This window comes from Odontesthes bonariensis, chromosome 18 (genome assembly GCF_027942865.1).
Source record: "Odontesthes bonariensis isolate fOdoBon6 chromosome 18, fOdoBon6.hap1, whole genome shotgun sequence".
Classification (NCBI taxonomy): Eukaryota; Metazoa; Chordata; class Actinopteri; order Atheriniformes; family Atherinopsidae; genus Odontesthes; species Odontesthes bonariensis.
The window spans coordinates 5,733,855-5,754,268 of NC_134523.1; the positions used below are offsets into that span (position 1 = coordinate 5,733,855).

The 20,414-nt window shown below is 44.1% G+C and overlaps 1 protein-coding gene across 1 annotated transcript; it reads left to right on the forward strand.

Moving 5' to 3' along the window:
• The first annotated feature begins 1,042 nt into the window (after positions 1–1,042).
• Positions 1,043–12,761, forward strand: ube2ql1 (ubiquitin conjugating enzyme E2 QL1). Its single transcript, XM_075449873.1, has 3 exons — positions 1,043–1,269; positions 1,884–2,815; positions 11,151–12,761. The coding sequence occupies exons 2-3, from the start codon at positions 2,111–2,113 to the stop codon at positions 11,280–11,282; spliced, it is 837 nt and encodes a 278-aa protein (XP_075305988.1). The 5' UTR covers positions 1,043–1,269; positions 1,884–2,110; the 3' UTR covers positions 11,283–12,761.
• The last annotated feature ends 7,653 nt before the right edge of the window (positions 12,762–20,414 follow it).

Consider the following 20,414-nt stretch of genomic DNA (forward strand, 5'->3'; position numbering starts at 1 on the left):
GTTGAACTGAAGAGTGCCGTTTCCAGTTAACCTGGAAAATAATGCTGAGCTCCGCTGACAGCGTCGAGCTACTTCACTCTTTGAAAACATAGACAGGTGCTGACTTCGCTGAGAACGAAAGGAGACTAAAAGTGAACGTGAATGTCAGTGGTGGTGACATTTCTTTGCTCTGGCATCCACCTTCCTGTCAGCCTTACTCTATAAAGGAAATCCAAAGCTACAAAGCTACATGGAGTGAGCTCGGGTTAGCCAGGAAATGAGTACTTACCCTTCAAAATAAATTGCATTTTGGGTCAACTAGTGGTTCTAATTTGTCTGTGTGAGAGTGTGCATGTTTTGTTTTGTTTTTTTGTTGTTGTTTTTTATCTCTGTGCATCACGTGTGATGGATTGCTGAGCTGTCCAGGGTTTACCCTTACCCAGTGGTCTGGTTTTGTCTTACTGAAATAAGCAAAACCTTCTCAGTCGTGGCTAAGACAGGCCTCAGCCCCTCCACAGCCCTGAATAGAATAATAAAGCAGCAATGGGAAATGAATAAATCAATATGCAACATCAAATGATTATGACAACAACTACGTGTAAAGTGTATTTTCCCGCTCTCTGCAGTAGTTTGTTAGATGTCCTTGAGGGTCGTATTTAAGGATAGGGACAACAACTATTTCCTTGTTTTCTTGCAATAAGTATGGCCAAATATAATGTTGCTAGATTTAAATATTTAGGAACTATTTATAGCTTTCTGAAAGGATTGAAGCTTGTGTTCAACCTTCTATTTGTGTCGTTTCCCATTGTGTAAAGGCTCTGAGTTCCTCGGTTAGGATAAAATGTCGTAAAACTACTTTAAAGTAGAGTTTAGCTGGCATACGACGGTCTGTACAGTCAACTTGAGTATGTAACGGGGCTACAGCTTAGAAAAAAAAAGAGAAAAAAAAAAAGCTCGCCTTGAATGTCAGCGGACGTCTATGCTTTTATATTGAAACTCAGCGTCCAGGCGACGAGAACGCGACGGGCTGAAGAAGGATTACTGGTGGCTGGTTCGTCCTCTCGACTGCATTAAAGCAGGGAGCTGCAGCGGCTGCACACACACATCAAAGGTCCTCCTCCTCCTCCTCCTCCTCCTCCTCCTCTTCCTCCTCACTGCAGCTCCCACCGTCGGCAGGTCCACTGGATGGTGGAGGCTTTTCTTCGGCTTGCACAGAGCGGGATCGGCGCAGAATAAAGGTGCAATAAACGGCTCATAAAACGGACATACTCAGAATTTCATCAGTCTGAGGTAAGATCGGCTGCTCTCAAGCGTTGGCTCTGTCTGTACAGGCAGGAGAACGCACATAATGGAAGGACTCCGGGTCTTATGGACAGAATGTGGACAATGTCTCTGAAAGACCTCATTGGATTGTGTATTTTCCTTTACTTAGCGGTCATTTCATGGTGCCTGACAGCTTGTTGAAGCCTGTAGTGTGTCTTTATAGCTATTGTGAAATGGCACCTTGAAAAACGACTGTTACACTGGCGTTTTTATTTGATATATGTCAAATTCCTATAGGAATATAACCTGATCATCAGTCTGTTGCAAGCTTGGATTTCATTGTGGTGTTTTTGTTTTTTTTCTTTTATAGCCCAGTTGTCGCCTTCCTGCTGCTTTTGTGTCTTCCTTTGGTTTTTCCATCAGTAGGGCTATGCATCCCTCTCTTAAAATATAAGATCACCTAACTGCCTCTGCGTAACGCATCATCTTATTGGAACAGCTGCAGTCGTGATGTCTCTCCTTTTGTAAGGGGGAGAAAAGACTAGATTCCACTGATCTGTGCGGCTAAACTGTTGTTATTCCAGGTGAATATTCATCCGAACCTGTGTTTACTCGCCGTTTCCATGTTTTTTTGCTTTCAGTCGAGCCGTGTCGAGACGATGCACTGAGGAGAACACAGCACAGGCTCCCCCGGTTGTCTTCATCCAGAGGCTGCAGCGAACGGAGGCGGCGGCGGGGGGGGCGGTTGCGGTATAACAAGGTTAATAATCGGCATCGGGTCGTCTCTGTGAGAAAGGAACCCGGCGGAAAGGGTGAATCTCGCCCCTGTGCGGGGGGATCAGCGGAGAGATAAGTCTATAGAAAAATTATGGCCACTCTACTGCGGAAGATCGGTCTGATCCGTCTGCACGACCGAGACACGGAGGACCCAAAGCACCACCAGGGCTCGTTAAAGGGGACCAAAGGGAACCAGAAGAACAACGCCAACAAACACTGTCAGACCGCCAACGAGACCAACATCCTGAGCACCCCGGAGATTAAGGCGAGGAAGCTGGACCAGCACGGCAAGGACAAGCCGACCGGCAAAGATAAGCAGGGCAAGGATGCGAAGGAGAAGCTACAGACGGGAGGAGGCGGGAGTAAAGCCACCAGTGCCTCCTCCATAGCACCGCTGGCGCCTCACCGGCAACACTGCACCCAGGTCCGGACGCGCAGGCTGATGAAGGAGCTACAGGAGATCAGGAGGCTAGGGGACAACTTCATCACGGTGGAGCTGGTGGAGGACAACCTGTATGACTGGAACGTCAAGCTGCACCAGGTAGACAAGGACTCGGCACTGTGGCAGGACATGAAGGAGACGAGCACCGAGTTCATACTGCTCAACGTCACCTTTCCCGATAATTTCCCCTTCTCGCCGCCGTTCATGCGGGTCCTGACGCCCCGGTTGGAGAACGGCTACGTGCTGGATGGCGGGGCCATATGCATGGAGCTGTTGACCCCGCGCGGATGGTCCAGCGCCTACACGGTGGAGGCGGTCATGAGGCAGTTTGCGGCCAGTCTCGTAAAAGGACAGGTGAGGAGGGGGCAGGGGGGGGTTGGAAGGGGGCTGCTGAGTGAGAGTTTATGTTTGGAGTTTCATCAGCCATCCGGCACATTAATCATCTCTGGTGCATGCATTATTAGTCATGACACGCACTGGATGTGAGCAATTCTATTAGGTATTCATGCGTAAATGACGCGCTCACATGTCCGACCTGGCATGGCTTTTAGCCTTAAACTGCGGTTGGAATCGATGTACGTTTCATTTCAACTAAAGAAATATATGAACCTGTATTTAGTGTCTCCATGTATGTCCAGTTCAGCTCATAGTTTGTTGGATCAAGGTTATCTTTGACAGCAGTTTTGTCTGAAGACACATCTTTTGGAGGATTTATTATGAATCTGAATTTCTGAAGGGAAATATCTTCACACTCCAACATAATCCCATAAAAATTATGCTAATGCTGTGCACATAGCCTCCTGATAACAGTCTATGCCACTCTGTATGTTGTAAGTGCAGCACTGTTATATCTACACTCAAAGCAAAGCCATGATTGCAAACACTATTAATCCTTGTGTGACTTTATGGCAGCCATTTCATGCAGAGCAAACCTCGGTATCCTCTGCTCTTCTCTGCAGTCTCTCGCCTTTTATCGCCTCCATAAATCAGGTGCATCTGACAACAAAGACCTACTGCCATGCAATGGAAATGTCCCCTTGCATGCCCTGATGCATCCTCACCGTATCTGTACCTGAACCTGTCAGATTATTCTAAAGGAGGAAGGAAACAATTATTCAACACACGGTGATGGATAGAAAGACAGATGGAGTCATAGAGACAGCAGGTAGCCTAACCTACACGAGCTGTCCTCTGTGAGTTCGAGCGTCTGGATTATGTAACCTTGTCAAATGTTGTTTTCTCATCCTCGGTGCACTGCAGCAGCTGAGTGAAAATGGCTGCACCTCTGCATGCACTCCAGTGTAAACCAAGCAGATTTTCTCCTCTGCGTCCAGACTGGAGTTGCTGCCTCAAAAGCTCATTTTTACATCACGTTCCTGACCCCCCCTCCCCCTCCCCCCCAGCCCTTATGTAAACTGTCACTGGACTCCCTTGCTCTCTCCCCCGACCCCATCAGCACTCGGGTGACATAACTGAACGATGTTTCGAGTCATCTATGGTCATTAAGCATCTGTCGGAGACAGAGAGGGGGGTCATGCAAAAAAAGTGTACCCACTTCAGAGAGAGTGAGGAAAACGTGTGTGTGTTCATCTTGATTTGCTGCTTGAGGAGATGAGTAAGCAGCTCTGTAGTGTTCCCTAATTATGGTGCAGTGTCTTCCTTCTCTGGTTTGCTAATGGAAACAATATTGATTAATTATCCCCGTGTGGGACTTTGTGTGTGCGCATCTCTTTATCTCTCTATTTGCCTATTTTGGGCTGCATGTGCACCGGCGGCTGCACTTTTCGGGAGATGTATTTGTCTCTTGTGCATCATGACAGACATGACAGAGCACAAAGACCTATATATATAAAACTGGAACACAAAATAGAATCCTTCGTCCTTGGCCAACGCTTCCCTGTGACAATAGTGATGCAGCCTGTTTAAAAACTTCCTGCCTATTTTTAGAGTGAGAGGATACATGCGGTGACACATTGCTGAGCTGAGAGTCAACAGAGTGTCTTCACCTGCAGATGTGAGGAAGCGCAGACACACGTACGATCACACGGGTCGGTGTGTGGGGATATTTGGTGAGAGATCTGACCGAGCTGGAGGTGGTCATCAGTCTCAGATACCTGACTTCCAGTTTTGAGCAAAGCGTGATCATCGATCTTGGGTTAGAGAGAAAGAAGACTCGTACTGGTCTGCAGGAGGTGGGAAAAAAAGTGTGTAGTGTAAGGCGAACCCGGCAAAGGAGTCTGAAATCCAGTTTGGTTATTCATTCTGTAGTGCTGTGTTGTTGTCACTGCAGAAGTGTTATAATGAGGCACTTGTGTCAAGAGTTGGACGATAGACCGTTTAATGCTGACTACAACCACTTCCAGGCACTGCAGACACACAAAAAAAAGATGCTTTGTTTCTAGCCATAAGATGTTCCAATGTGTCAGAAAAAGAAGCCAAACAGGTTTAAAGATGGCTCGGTTTCAGAGCCACTTTGACATCTACTCATCAGGAGGCACAGATGGAGATTTGTTGCATCGACGGAAAATGAACTGTGAAATTTAATGTGACATAGTCTCAGTATGTAAAATGCAAAATTTTCGCTGACCACTTTTTGAAAACCCGCAGCTTTTCCTTCATTTTCATCAAAGCCATTTGAGTATTTGGGATATTTAATCTGTCTTCATTGATTGGAACTGAAAAATGATAATAGCTGGGTTTTCATTGCCCTCTTTTTGTTTCACATCCAGAGGATGGGGGAGGGGGCTACACTAACGGGCAAAAAAGTTACATATTTCCTGTTTCTAAAAAGACTGGATGCACGTTAAGCTGAGTGGAAACAGCTTTGAAAACCGTGTCTCTCCTGGCAGAGAATAAAATGACATGACTCGTCATCAGTTTCCGATCTGAGCCGGCAGACAATAAACGAACGACCGGCGTCTGCCCAGATACATCCCAGATATTCCCCAAGATGAAAGTAAATCCTGAAAAGGAGCTCTCAACGTTTGCCTCTTGTGGATGTCCACTGCTGTTGCCGTTGACTCCTCCTCAAGATTTATTTCTGGAGTTTCTCCTTTCTTGCAGCTTTTCAAACGGTTACTTTAGGTTTGCAACGCGTGTGACTGGAAACGCAGCTGATGATATTCAGCTGCCAACCGTGATGGTATTACTGTGAGGATGGCATCTGACCAAGCTACATTAATGGGCTTTTCCTGCAGTTTCACTATTAGTTAAGTTTGGGGACTCACAACTGATAAAGTTGTGAGGTAGAAATAAGTTCTAAGTTATTAAGAAAGGATCGTCAAAGTCCAAGCAGCGAAGTAAGTAGAATATAATATATATTACTTGATCTCAAAGATGCTCGATATTCCAGTGTTTGATAACTGCCAAGATAAGGGCTTGTAACTCAACAGTTTTGTTAAAAACTCAACTAAAAACTAGCCTTAAGAAAACCTGGATGACATCATCAGGAGTTATTTTTACCTTTGGAAGTCACCCAGCTGAATCAGCCAACACCTTGAGGTTTCACAGGCTCAGTCATTCACCTTATAATGAGGAAACAGAACTTGCATAAATTCCTTTTTCAAACTTCCTGTTTAACATTGTGGACTTTGTCGCCCTTTGATACTGTCGTCAGGATGAAATACAGTATCCTGCCTGAAGGTAGGGAACGTAGAACAGGGTATTTAACCTCTAATGACCCAGCCGTCAGTCCCATGGGTCTCTCCTTGCTGATCTGATGATGGCTTCGATCCCTGTTTGTTTATCCTAACCCCTTAGAGCACATGTCTGCGTTATGCAATCCCCCCCGATCCGAAGAGCCGCTTCCCAACATGCACCGGGACCTTCCCCGCTCTGCCCATTGACTGATCTCCCTTCACACGATTACCCAGCAGCCACTCTACATAAGTGTGTCCCTCTCAACAAGCGAGCGCGTAGCTGAGCTAGATAAACACTGACATGGCGCTGCATCGGCCCAGGGCGACGCACGCGCGCATTTGTTTGGACGCTCTCTCTCTCATGAGCAGATTATTTTTACCTCCTATCTCTGTCCACTTTTGGATGTGTCACACTGAGCCATTCTTTTGGATGACTGCATGCACAATGGCGCTGATTAGTGCCGGATTGCCCCGTTTCACCTAGGAGTCAAAAGACTCTGCATAGGCCCGTGCCTTAATACACAATCACACAGATCAGTCTCTCATTTACAAACACGCGTTCGACCTCTCTGTACTTGGTTTCCGGTTGGGTGTCTCTGTCTGCCTTTGTCCCGCTGTTTTTCACACACTCTACGGTGAAGGTGCCTGTCCGCAGATGCACCGAACCAATCGGAAACAAGCATTTGACGCGTACTATGATTGGTTCAAAGACAGCACAATGCTCTGCGGAGGGTGCCCTCCTTCCCATCCTTGATCGCCATGGTAATCACACCTCGTTAACAATTGGCAGTTGCCATAACGATATCCCCCGAAGCAATGGTCTGCCATTTTGAGATGGTGACATCAACCATATGGGGGGGGGGGGGGGGGGTATATGCATGGTTCATTAGGTTTTTCTCCAGTGCACTCTGACAGTATCCAAGTAGTGCATGATCTGCGTGTGTCAGCCCGAGGTTTCACACGGCGTTGCTAGGGTGATGCCCGTCGGTTAGTTTTAGCCTGTAAAGGTTGTGCAGATGGGTTTGGGGAAAGAGAAGCATGTTCTTTAAATAAGACAGAAATTCACAATGAGCTTCTGTTTCCCACTCTAGTGCTAATCAACTTCCAACGTGCCATGAGTGTTTGCCTTGTTTCAGTTGATTTATTTAATGTGTAATGGCACACGTTTTGTGACTGGGATTGCTTTTAAGACGGCGTAAACAGAAGGGTCGTAATAGGTCGACATCTTCAGAGTGTGTTCATCCGACGCGTAGAGAGACAAGTTGACAGGGAAAGTGTGAGTGTGAGTGTCTCTAAGCCCCGCAGTGAAACGAGGCCACCGTTGCTACAGGAAAGGAAACTGTAACCCTAATCTCCAGATCATTCAGCGTTATCACCTAATTCCTCTTTTATCCCTTGCATCACTTTTGACCCAAAATAGCCGGGCAAGTACGCAAGGAGACATGCTGCTCATCCATCACATGCCATGGGAGCAGAAAATCGATATTTTTACTTTTTAGCTCACTGAATAAACTTTTAGTTGGAGGACATTGACATTTTTAACATCTAATTCCTTCCACTGATGGGTTGGATTTTCTCTAAATAAATAAAATACGGTGCATTACGATGAACCGTCTTGTTGTTTTGACTTCAATCTCATATTTGGGGTCTCTTATCCCTTTGTATTACTTTTTCTTTTTTTAGTTTTTCACTTAAACTATGGCCAGTTAGCAGCTCACATCTGTGGCACAACTGCAGCAAAGCATTTTCACGAAAAAAAAAAGTCAAAAGTCTGTTGGTGTTAGTTTCTCAGGTGTAAGGATTAGCTGTTTCTTAGCGTGTCCGTTAGTAGTTCAATGTACAAAAAGTACTAAATGCAGAAACAAGCACTGCTAAAGCACTGTCACTGTACGTAAAAGAGAATCTTAAAACAAATGAACAGATACCAGAAGCTCAACAGAGTCCTGGTGTAACCAGCAGGAATTATTCACTCCCACAGTAAACATTGATCCTGAACCGCACTCCTCGTTTTTTCTAGAAGTTATTTTGGGAAAGGGCCTTAAAGAGACAGTACCGAAAACTGAACCTTTCAAACAGAAAGAAATGGCAGGTGCTGCGGCAGAGTGCGTTGCAAGGAAAATAATGCGTACCTTTTTCAACATTGAGACTCAAACATTTTCCAATAGATTGGCTAAATAAAATGATGGGCATGTAAATAACCCTAATATGTGTTCTTTAAAGTGCAGTGTAATGCTTAGAGTCTTATAAGCTGAAATGCAAAACAGTACTCCGTAACTATGTTTTCATTGGTGTCAATTCCCAAGAAATCCAATAAACTTAATTCCCAAAACTATTCCCTTAAGCACCAGAGGGAAGAAATGCTTGAAAAGCAGATCTATTCTTTGAAGCACAGCAGATAGAGTGTCACTGCTACACAAAGACTCGCCTCTTGGTCCTCAGCTTTGGAATAATGACTCTATTTGTGCACAGGTACTGTCTCACAGAGAGGCCGGGCAGGAGTGTAGAGCAGAAGGATTAAGGGGCATGCTATGGATGTGTAATCATATATGGGTGTTTTTTCTTCACTGCACTGCAGCGTGCAGAGGAGCAAACCATCTGAGAGAATTTCATTGGTATTGGTTTCCTTGGAAAGCCTTGTTGCCGTTTTCCCTCTGCCAAGAAAACACTCCTGGTAGAGGGAAGTGGTGCTATGCTCCAGCGCTCGCACAGACGAATTCTAGTGTTTAGCGACTCGACATCAACCAGATTTTCTGTATGGTTGCGGTATGATTGGTGGACAGAGCATCACCTTGCCAGTCAGATCTGCTCGTCTTTGCCTTCCCTTTGCAACACGCCGTCGTTTCTCAGATGACTTTGGTCCACGGAACAGCTAGTGCCACTGGTATGAATCACACATTTGTCACGGTTGTGTTGCCACTGCCATGCGCGTCTCACACATTAGTTTTTGCTGCATGAAGGCAGTTGTTTCTTTTTCTTTTTCTTTTCGCCCTCCTACGCAGTCTTCTTCAGGGAAGACTTAGCGCTGCTGACAATAACAAGAGTTAAGCAGCTTTATCATAGCAGGCAAGGCCCACACCTCTTTCCTCTGTTTCTCCCACCATCCTATCCCTTGTATATTATTAGCCCAGTGTGGGAAGGAGGAAGGGCTTCAGCGTAGTGTTGCCAAGGTGAAAATGTGCAAGTCTGACGTCGCAATACTTTTCGCACGGAGCTGGAGAGAGTTCTGTGCACATATTCTGCCATATATGCAGCTTTTGCATCATTCAGTGCAGCAGCTGCTTCTGGTCTCCTCTTAGCTCCCCGTTGCCTGGCGTGCTGGAGTGTATTTTCACTTCTGATTGAACCTGACGTCTTAAAAGCTCTTTCTCTGCCTTTAAACATTGATCTAATGTTGGTCAGTGTGCGTTCAGACCACTCGTCCTGTCGACATGTCCCCTGCGGCAGCGCCTTCACCATTAACCCCATCAATGTGCATGTGTGGGCTGGGCTCTTGTCGTCACATGTGCACGGTCGGGAAAGTGTGTTAGCGGCTAACCGCGTTAGCAGAACGAGCCGGGCTCAGATGAAACGGCAACATTCTGATGTGCTGGTTTTTCAAAATCACAGGATATTCTTAAAAAAAGACTTCAAAAGTGTAAATCAGTGTGAATAGAGAAAATGATGATGACGAGCAAGACTTTGGGGGATTTTCTTATTTGTTTTGGTAGCTAAAGCGTCATCAAAAACTGCCGTTATTTGATTTTCTTCCAAACAGAAATGATGCTTTGAGAGGAACAGCTTAAAAATGTGTCCATCAACGGTTTAACATTTCTTTTTTTTTTTTATATATATATATATATATATATATTTTGGGGGCTTTTTTATGCCTTTAATGGATAGGACAGTTGGAGAGAGACAGGAAGCAGGGGGCAGAGAGAGGGGGAAGACATGCAGCAAAGGGCCGTCCGGTGCGGGACTCATTTCTTAACGTAACCTTTTCCTTTTAAACTAAATTTGTTGGTTGCAAATAATCGGGCTAATTGTTGCTTTTCTTACTCTTACATAGTTGCAAGCTGAATGTCTTGCTCTTTGAAATGCCTCATTCCGTGATCATTTGATTATTGTGATAATTGAGTCAGTTCCTGCCACGTCACAGGTGGAGCAGTTCATTGATTTTCTTTTAGAATAACTGGCTTATTAGTCAATAATGACAATAATTGTTAAACATAGTGGTTTCAAATTTGAAGGGGCTTTTAATTTTTGTTGCCCTGCCACGACTGAAGGACTTGGAAAAAAGCGTGTGTCTCCATTAATTTGACACAGCTAAGCAGAAATGCATTAGTCACACAATGGCAGGGATCCCATTATTAGATCAGTGCCAAAGGCGAATCAATAGTTTCTTTTGGCCCAGGATCTGTTTGGTTTGTCTTTCCAAGTTGGTGACAGTTTCCATTCATGACTTCCGACGTCTCTTTCTGACAGGGCACCACAAAAACAAACGTATTCTATGAGAATGGCTAGTTTGACAGATGAACTCAAAGAGAGAAAGGCAAACACAGAGAGCTTGAGTGCTCTCTCTCGCCTCACCCCTTCACAGAATTGTTGAGTATAACCAGAAAAAGGCTTCAAATTCTCAAAAAATTATCTGGGGTCGAGGCCTCTAGCATCCAGATAGCTCAGGAATAAAATCCTACAGTGATAATACGTTTTACACACGCTTTAAATTGTGGTGAAAAGCCCGTTTAATATCAATATGTGTGTTATTGTAGAAAGTTGACTCTTAAGTAGCACCATGAAAGGCAGGACACAGCTGTCCTTCATGTCGGCTTCACCTCTGCCTCCGTGTCCGCCATCCATCAGAGATGAGGGAGTGCTGATGTCACACACCTGCCTGAAATGACAAAGCATGAGCATCTGCAGACCTCACTGAGAATTCTAGAAAAATTACAGGATCTATCGCCTGCATCACTCAGTGACAAACTTAATGGCTTCTGCATTTTTTTTTTTTTTTTTTTTGATCTGCCCACACAGTTCTAACCTCGTTTCCCTCTCACCCCCTCTGTCTCTCACAGGGCCGCATATGTAGGAAAGCAGGGAAGTCCAAGAAAGCTTTCAGTCGCAAGGAAGCCGAGGCCACCTTCAAGTCCCTGGTGAAGACCCATGAGAAGTACGGCTGGGTGTCTCCGCCCGTCTCGGACGGCTGAGCGCCCTGACGCCGCCCCTCCCACCCCCCCGCGCTAGCCGGACAAACCCAGCTAGCCCCCGACACGCAAAACGACACCGCGCTATCTCAACGATCTCTCATCTTTCACCTCTGGCTGTTTCACGAAAGACTTTTTTTTCTCTCTCTCTCTTGCTGTTGTTTTGATTTAGGTTTTGTGTGTCTTTTTCATTTCGTTTTCCGCCACCATCATCATCTCCAACACAACTGTCGGTGACCCGTGGGACACGCGGTCGTCATCGCCAGCACTCCACAGAAAAAAAAGAAAAGAAGAAAAAGAAGAAAAAGAACTGATTTTTTTTTTTTTTTTTTGGTTCAGCTCCGTCTCGCTCGGGTGTTCTTCCACTCGTTTTGGAAAAGGCCTGAAGGGGGAGGACTGTGCGTGCGTGTGTGTATGCGTGCGTCACCTCATCAGACATCAGCTGGGAGTTCGCACACGTGCATTGGAGTTTGCGTCGCTTGTTGGTGGATTTTTTTCTTCTTCTAATTTGTCTGTTTGTATGTTTGTGTTCCGACGCACACCCATGCACGTGCCGTCGACAAATCGGACACTGCGGACTTTCCCCCACCCCCTCGTAAAAGACTACTGAATGAAGGAGACTCGTCTCCCTCTCCTGTTCTCTGACTCCATCCCTCCATCCTTTCTTCTCCTTAGCACTGAACTGGCGTCACATCCCACCGTCTCTCTCTCTCTCTCTCTCTCTCTCTCTCTCTCTCTCTCTCTCTCTCTCTCTCTCTCTCTCTCTCTCTCTCTCTCTTCTGTCCATGTGGCTGTCGGGTCATTTACATATAAATGAAGCTGTTAATGTTTAATAGACGGGCAGCGCAGTGGCGCTGATATCCACTCATTCACCCCTTCATCTCCCCCTTTCTTTCGACTGTGCCGTTGCTCACAGTTCAATGCAACATAAAGATTGTAATTTACATGGAGCTGTGCTCTCTTTCTTTCTTTAACTCGCTTCGTTTCTCTTCTCTCTCCGTCTCTCGTGGCTAAATTTAGAAGCTCGCTGTTGCGTAGATGGACATTGATCCCTAACGGAGAAAAAAAAAAGAAAAAAGTCACATGTTGCTTTACGCAGAGATCATGTATGATAAGTAGAATGGCAGTCAGTCACCTTCTCTCTTTCTCTGCTCTCATGTTAGAGTGTGTGTGCGCGCGTGTAGGAGCGGAGGAAGACTAGAATTCCCATGATTTAGATACCAGATGGTACAGCTGAAGGCCAGGCCTCGGTGCGCGTGCGGGTGCGCGTGTTTGTGTGTGTCTGAGCGAGGGGAGACAACCCTTTAAACAGTGAAAAATATGATTGCCTGTGAATGACACTGTAGCCTAAAGGGAGTGCTGTCTTTTTTTTGCTAAATGACATGCCGGCTTGTTCCACTGTCCCTGTTGATGTTGCTGTAAACATGTGTGCAGTTATGGCCGCATATTCACGTGCACATACCCGCGTCTGTCTCTGCCCGCCCCCCCCCCCCCCCCCCCAATCCACATTAAGAACTAAAGGTCAGGAAAAAATTTTTTTATCAATTTTAGATGTGCGCGCACTCGCACGACACACGTGACGACGCGGCGGAGTGGTGCTTTACTGATTGATGCCTGCTGGGAGAGGGAGGCTGGAGGGGCAGTAGGGAGAGGAGGATGAGGAGGATGAGGAGGAGAAGAAGAGCAACAAGAGCAGGGGGAGAGGAGGGAAGCGTGCGAGCTTTGATCACTGCCGGCTGCTTCTGGGAAATGTCAGGTGGCTCGCAAAGACAGATATCATTTCCTCTACCCGCTACACAGAGCTCTGGAGTTCCAACCTTTAAAGGGGACTTTGGAAATGTTTAATATTAACTGCAGCAGCATCAGTCCATCAGTCCGTCTGTCCGCTCAGTCCTGTGGGCTCCTGGCCGCGTTTGTTTAGCTCTCCGCTGGCTAAATGTCAGAGGCAGAGCTGCTAATTGGTCTGACATTTCAGCAGAGCGTCATTAGAAAAGAGCAGGAGGGAGGAGGACGTCGAAAGTCGACGTGTCGTCACTCTCCTCTCCTGGCCCGCTGATCGGGCTGCGTCGCGGTAGCAAATGTCCGCCTGCTGCACACGTGCGAGTTTGAATGTGTGTTGCTCTCCCATCGTTAAAGCGAACAACAAAATAAACATTAAAAAAAAAAAGGTAAAAAGAGACTTAAGTCAGCACCACACCATCTGGTATGTGATCATGTGCGAAAGCGTGTTAGTGCCCTTTGAACTCGGATAGGCCTTTCAGGGTCGGTCGTGTAGGGATCCCGGCAGAGAAAACTGTAAACTGAATTATTGTTAAGACAAAATATCTCAAAAGCTGAGTGTTTGCCAGTTTCGAGAGAATCATTTTGTGATTATAGTTTAGAGTGGTAGTTTGCAGACACTAACTGGGTGAACTGATTATGTTGTATTATATCTGCATGTGATATGTGATTGGTAGCTAGCTGCTGTATATCTTTTTTCAAGAAAAGCAAGAAAAAACACGGGGAAAAACAAAACATGCAAATGCTTCTTTTCTTGGTATATATATACATATATATATAATTTTTTTTCTTTTTCTGTACTGTATAAACTTTTCCTTTTTCTTTCTACGCGTCCTGAAAACGTCACATTGTGTTATATGAATGTCTGTGTTTTAATTTATTTGTGGTTTGCCAAAATGATGATTTGAAGCATGTTGCAGGTATTGTCACGAGAAAATAGAAAAAAAAAACTACAAAGAACGATAGCCTATGTATTTGTGTGATGGGGGGAAGGTGTGTTTATTTGGGGCGGGGGGGTGGCCTTCAGGGAGAAAGGATGAACAGACGGTTGTAAAAGCCTCAAGATTAGAAAGGGGGGGGAGTATTCGGGGAGTGCATCAAAGCAGAATCAAGAAAATTCCCTCACTCCATTGAATACCTCCTTGTCCCCTCCATGATGTCACTACTGTCCCTTCCCCATTGGTCCTGCTCTATACACTGATTTGGCTTGTGGGTAATGCAGTCGATAAATGGACTTTAGCTACCCTCAGTCACAGATCTAGGATCAGTTTGGCCTCCCTATGCTTCAAATCTCATCTCGTCAAGGGAATCTGACCTGTGATCAGTCACTGTTGGGCAACTTGGGTCCCACTCATGACCTGAGCGTTTGGTCGAGGCCGAGGTCTTAAGGGTTTCAAAAGGTGAAAGGTCATTGCAAGACCAAACAGGAATGTGCAATAAAAGTTACAGCTTATTCAAACTCGACTTACTTGGTGGTTTTGTTTCATATCTGATTCATGAGCTGCACTTTTATACATTTTAATGACCCACTTCAGGCTGCGGTGTCCTCTGCCTGGCCCCCGCACCGTCCTACTTTCAGTCACTGCCGTTGGTGGGACACAGCTTTGAACACCCTCAGGAAGGACAGACTAGGAGAACGCACCCTGCACTCCTGTGCGTACATCACCTGGTTTCACCAACTTGAAATTCAGCGTTACCCACTATGAGGCCAGAGCAGTCTCCCTTGAGATCTGGAAGGGAGCAAAGAGTGTGCACAAGTTGTAGTGAGATTTGGCTCCTGATGAACATAAAGTTAAGTTATGTGGACTGCATGTAAAAGACAGCGCGCAAGAGGAAAAATAGTTTTTTGTTTCTGTTTTCTTTCTCGGATACTACCGAATTTCACTTTCGCTATGCATTCCCTTTTACTTTCACATCTGCAGAGCTGATGTAGAAAATACAGCTGAACCAGTTAGTTTGGTGACAACATGTCTGTACCTGATCCGCAGTCCGGGGGAAAAGTGCCACACGGGCAAAGAAGTTACACGCTGTCATAACTAATGAGATTGATGGACAAAGCCAAGCGTAATTAACACACGCCCCGCAGCAGAACATGACACAACTGCATTGGACCAAATGCTCCAAAATGGTAGAATTACTTCATGTTTAAGACTTTAAGACTCTCTACTTTTACCATTCTTATGTCCTGCATTGTGTGAAACTGCATCAAATGTGATATTGCAAAACCCGTAACATGTTCAGAACTGTTTATAAGGCGGTAGGAGGGAGTGGATGGTGGGTTTACAGCACGCCCTGTTGTGCAAGAGAGCCGATCCGACCCACTGTTGTTCTCACCTACTTTGCTGTCGGTTAGGTTTAGATATCGATATAAAATCTGATTAGGGTTTGGGATAAATAGAAAAACTCGCGTACTTACGAACAGACATTATCGCCTGAATGCTTTCTTGTGCAAAAACAAACAGGAAATGAAAAATGTTTCCATTTCTGGCAATTTATTGTGCCACAGCAAGATTTTGTGAAGGTGGTCGAACATAACTATTACCTGATTTCATGAGAGACTAGGCTGAAAAAAACCACATCATTATCGCTGATGTATCCCCATCATCAGTGCTGCATTTACAGTGTCACAGCATTGCTTGTTACATAAAAAAAGTCTTCGGTTGAAGGTGCACAAAGTTTTTCACGATACCCATGTTCGTGTGGACAAGGCCTTGCACGCACCTACATCTGCTCACAAACACTTCTTACCACATGTGCGAACATGTTTTAGGTGTTTAAATCATGCCGCAACAGGATAAGACAACTTGATTTAGCTGCGGTATGAAAAGGTGATGTGCTGTTTTTCAACGGAAGATCAACAGGTTAAAGGAGGTCAAATATCCTCTCTTTGGAAGTACATTTCCCCCTCAGGTCAAGAGGATCTGTTGATCGTGCTTACTCCTGCAGGATGATAAAGCTGTCAGGAAGAGAGCGTTTTTATGATGACATTTTGACAAGTGACAGCATGACTAACAAGGGTCTAAAATATACGACGGAGTCAAATTAATTTTTTAGGAATCTGTTATTGTGTTTTTCAACTGAAGTAAAAGACACACCTTTCTGCAGTCACGATCTAAAATGCCTGCAGGGCAAAAGACCAACCTGTTCCTTAAAGGAATACAGATGTGGGTGAAATTGTCATTAACCTTCGACTGATCTGAATCATGCTCTTATCAAAAGATCAGATTTTTACCTTGAAACTGTGCAGGGAGCAAAAACCTTTTAAACATATCCAAGAGCTTTATGGAGCAAACCGTGACAAATATAAAGCTAAAAGTACTTAGGAGTCAGTGGAAAGGAAATATTTGACTGTTCTGGTGTGACCTACTTGAAGTCCTGACTTCATTCCAATTATCATCCATGGAGAGATCTGAGACTCACTTCTGAGACACGGAGGCAATCAAATTTAGAGAACAGTTCACTCAGATGGGTGGGCAATGACTACCAACTGAGAAGAACAGAAGTCTCATAGAGACGAATTTGACTGCATAGATTGTTTCAAAGGGTGTTCCATAAAATCTTACATAAAGGGTTGCGTTACTACATGCGATGGAAACGGGGAGCGGTCAAAACACGACCAGAGTTCAGTGTCACGACTCACATCATTTACCTAAAAAACAACGAAAGAAAAATTCCCCAAACTTTTTGTTCTCTATTTTTGGTCTAGTAGAGAATAAGTCTTGCTTTTTTCAGTCGAATAATGAGTATTTGTTAGTCATAGAGGAAATATGACATAATACAGAGCAGAAAAGGTTTTGGGGTTTTTTTCCATCCCTTTTTCATGTGAAATCATGGTCTAAGGGTTTTTCATTGTATTCTTTGTCTTTGTTATAGTGTTGACCTTGTTCTTTTAGATTTTCATCCTGTGTATTAAAGCCATTTCACTACTGGTCATATTGAAAAAAAAAAACATTTCACATCAAAATTCAAAAAGCGCCACACTTGTTCTCTTTAACATGGAACAGGAAATGGCAGATAGCATCTGCTTTTATCAGCTTGGTTTACAGAAAATTGTAGTCCCTCTTATGGTGTAGTGTTCAAACAATGAAAGCACATTGAATGCACATCAGGCCCGAGCACATCTGGGATCTTTGATCTGCAGTATAACATTCTCCCTTTTTGTGGTAAATAAAATAAAACTTACTGAATACTTGAATATAAAATCCCATAATAGGTTTGTGCAATAACCACATTCTTGTTACCTTACTGAGTGTCCTCATAAACAAACAACTTTTGGTATTGCTCTAGAAGCTGTACAGTCGCTTTAGCATCGTGTTCTGACTGGTGACTTGTACGGACATTTTTCTGGTCTGAGGTCCAAACTGTCAGTGCCCACGATCATCTGCTCATTTTGAAAAACAGGATCCAAGTGGCCATGATTAAATGCAATTTTCAGCTGTCTTGATTCTGGAAATCACACAATAGCTCACCGCCGCTGTCAAGAGGCATCTGTGCTACTGACATTCGGCAGTTTATCTTTCAATTTTGAGCAGTTAAGATAGTTTGTCTCTGCCAACCTAAGATGATTTAAGCTAACACAGCACGGGCTGACTAGTGTCACAACCCTGCAAAAGAGTGCGCTTCAACTTCCAACACATGTAGCTAGTTAATGTAAACTAAAGGAACTCTTAGCTCCCCAGCTAGTCAAAAACAGATCCTAAAGAAACTCTTGAGCTTAGAAGTAGTAACGTAGTTGTTTTGGTTTACGTTGTGGGCATTTATGTAGCTTGTCATATACATTTTTTTCCCAGGAAAGATTAATGAGAGCTTATTGTGGAACTATCCATTTTGATTCGTAGCAGCAAGTTAGCTTAAATTAGCTTACAAAGTGTAAACTGAGGGGAAAAGCTTGACTGCTTAAAGATAACATCTATCTACCTTCACCTCAAAAAGCTCTCATATTTCAACTTTATTGGTCAATTTTACAGACAATGATTGAGTCCAGTCTGAGGACTGGGTCCAGTCTCCAGTGATGAAACATGAGTCTGGGCTTTATCCATATCTGGAAGACCATGGCCTTGTTAGTTTATCATCCCAAAAATGAATGGGAAAAAAATTCTGTTGTAGGAAAGCCAGAAAAACTGTTTAAAAGATAAACTAACGTCAAAATACAGTCTTTGTCTGCAGATAATTTAAAGAAAGGTGCTGATTTATGCAGAAAAGTTGAACTGAACATACAAACATACACTCTTACACACACTGCCATCATCATTGTGAACTTGTCCCTGTTAATTATACCCTGAGCACTCTGGGTTTTTTCTTGAATTTCCTGCTGCTCATTAGGGTGAGACAGAGCTGTAGGGAGCCAGAAAGACATTGATCACTAAATGCTCATGCTGGATACTGTACAGACCTTGATAAAAGGCAAACGAGCTTAATATTCTGATTAGTTAACACCAAAAGCATACAAAAGAGCTAATTCTTTATGCGTGTTTCAGTGCGCTCCCTCTTGAGTGGTAGCAAGAGACCATAACATTCATTATTTAGCTATGAGGCAACAATACTCAATCCCCTGAAGGTTACCTTGACACAGAAACCATTCAAAACAACCTCAGCAAGGTTCAGAGATACAGCAAAAATAGAAACTATAGAGCTGAGAGGAAAGTGACCTTGACTGTGTTTGTGTATTCAGAGCTTGGGCTGCACAGTGGTCTGGTGGTTAGCATCCTCACCTCAGAGCAAGAGGAATCCCAGCTGGGGCCTTTTAGTGTGGAGTTTGCATGTTCTCCCCGTTGTTCTCTCTGGGTTCTCTCGGTACATGCGTGTGAGGTTATGCTAATCTCGTGTAAGCTTGATTGTGGATTCTAAATTCTAAATTAACTGTGTGAATCAGTGTGAGCTCTCGTGGATGTTTATCTCCTGTGAAGGATGGGTACCCTGTCCGAGATGCATCCTGCCTCTTGCCTAATGACAAAGATAGACTCCAGCATCCCTGTGACCCTAAAGAGGAAGAAATAGGTATAGAAAAAGGGATAGATGGACATATTTTGTTGTTTTACTGCATTTTATATATTAGACATTTATGTAAAACTGAACATTTGTTATTTGATTGTGCCTCATTTTCACTTTTTAGCATGAAATTTCAGTAGCATAATTGTCAGTCATAGGTCGGGGTTTTCGTTTAGATACTTTAAAGATAAGTGACCCTCCCTAACAGAGCAGGAACAGAGTATATTTCTCAAAATTTGAATGTCTTTATCTAATAATCAGTCAAATAAACAGGAGCTGTGAATGAAAACACAAATTATGCACCATTATCTTAATTTTCCCGATTAGACGGGGTCACCCCATACTATGCCCAATAGCCCTGTCCAGTCCATCTCAACCGCATGGCAAATACCAACTCAAGAGGAGTATTGATGTTAGAAAAAAATGTAAAATTTTAAAAAGGAATTTGTCAGGCTTGCTCAAGGCACAGGTCAGATGAAATAGGAACTACAATTAATCACTACTGTTGGACATGACTTTGATTGTAAAGTCACGGGGGGATAAAAAGACAACTGTCATTTAAAGGCAAACAGCCACAGGCAGAGTGGGTTAGCTTTTCCTTTTCAAATGAGAAATCATATTATCTTCATTTGCCAAGATTCGATGTGTTCGCTTTCATTTCCTGTTCTTCATCCTTGCTTACACAAACAATACAGTCAGATCATCAAAAACTCTCATGCTCACAACATGCATGCACGTGCAATGTTCAAGTGAGGGCAGAGTTACTGCCAAGACGCTCAGCAGACACAGAAACAGGCTGAAAAAAGGTCAGAGAGGGAAAATCTCTGAGGAGATGCCATCAGAAAGCTTGTGTTGAATGATACATTCTCCCACCCTCCATACATTAGCCAGTCCATGCTAAATATAGCTTACTTTCAGTAAGTATAAAGTACTAGAGGTGCATTTAAAACCATATATAGATAATACATTATGTATTATTTGCTATGCTTAATCCCACAATATAATAAACAGTGATGCTATTTTAGAAAATCCCATTTCAAAACGGAAAGATGCTCCTCCTCCACAGCAGGATGGGGGGGGGGGGAAAAGCAAATATTGTCTGTGCATCACTTGTGCACACACACTTATGCACACCGTGTAGGTCAAGGCTTTACTGTGCTGGAACATAAGAGATATGATTTTACTCTCAACAGCAGCATGAATTATTCTCCCCCCATCCATGCCCCATATGGTGGTATCTCCCTTTGAAATATGATGTTGAATAATGAATTTGTTTTCCATTTTCCGTGTTGATACACGGATGTATGGATGAGACAAATTGCGTCAGTGTGTATGTGCGTGTGCACATATGTGTGAGTGACTGAGCAT

What these genes read in the sequence shown, in the direction of transcription:
- ube2ql1 (XM_075449873.1), top strand. Translation starts at nt 2,111, where the DNA reads ATGGCCACTCTACTGCGGAAGATCGGTCTGATCCGTCTGCACGACCGA. An exon ending in CCAGTCTCGTAAAAGGACAG is followed by an intron (nt 2,816 to 11,150) that starts GTGAGGAGGGGG and finishes TGTCTCTCACAG; the next exon opens with GGCCGCATATGTAGGAAAGC.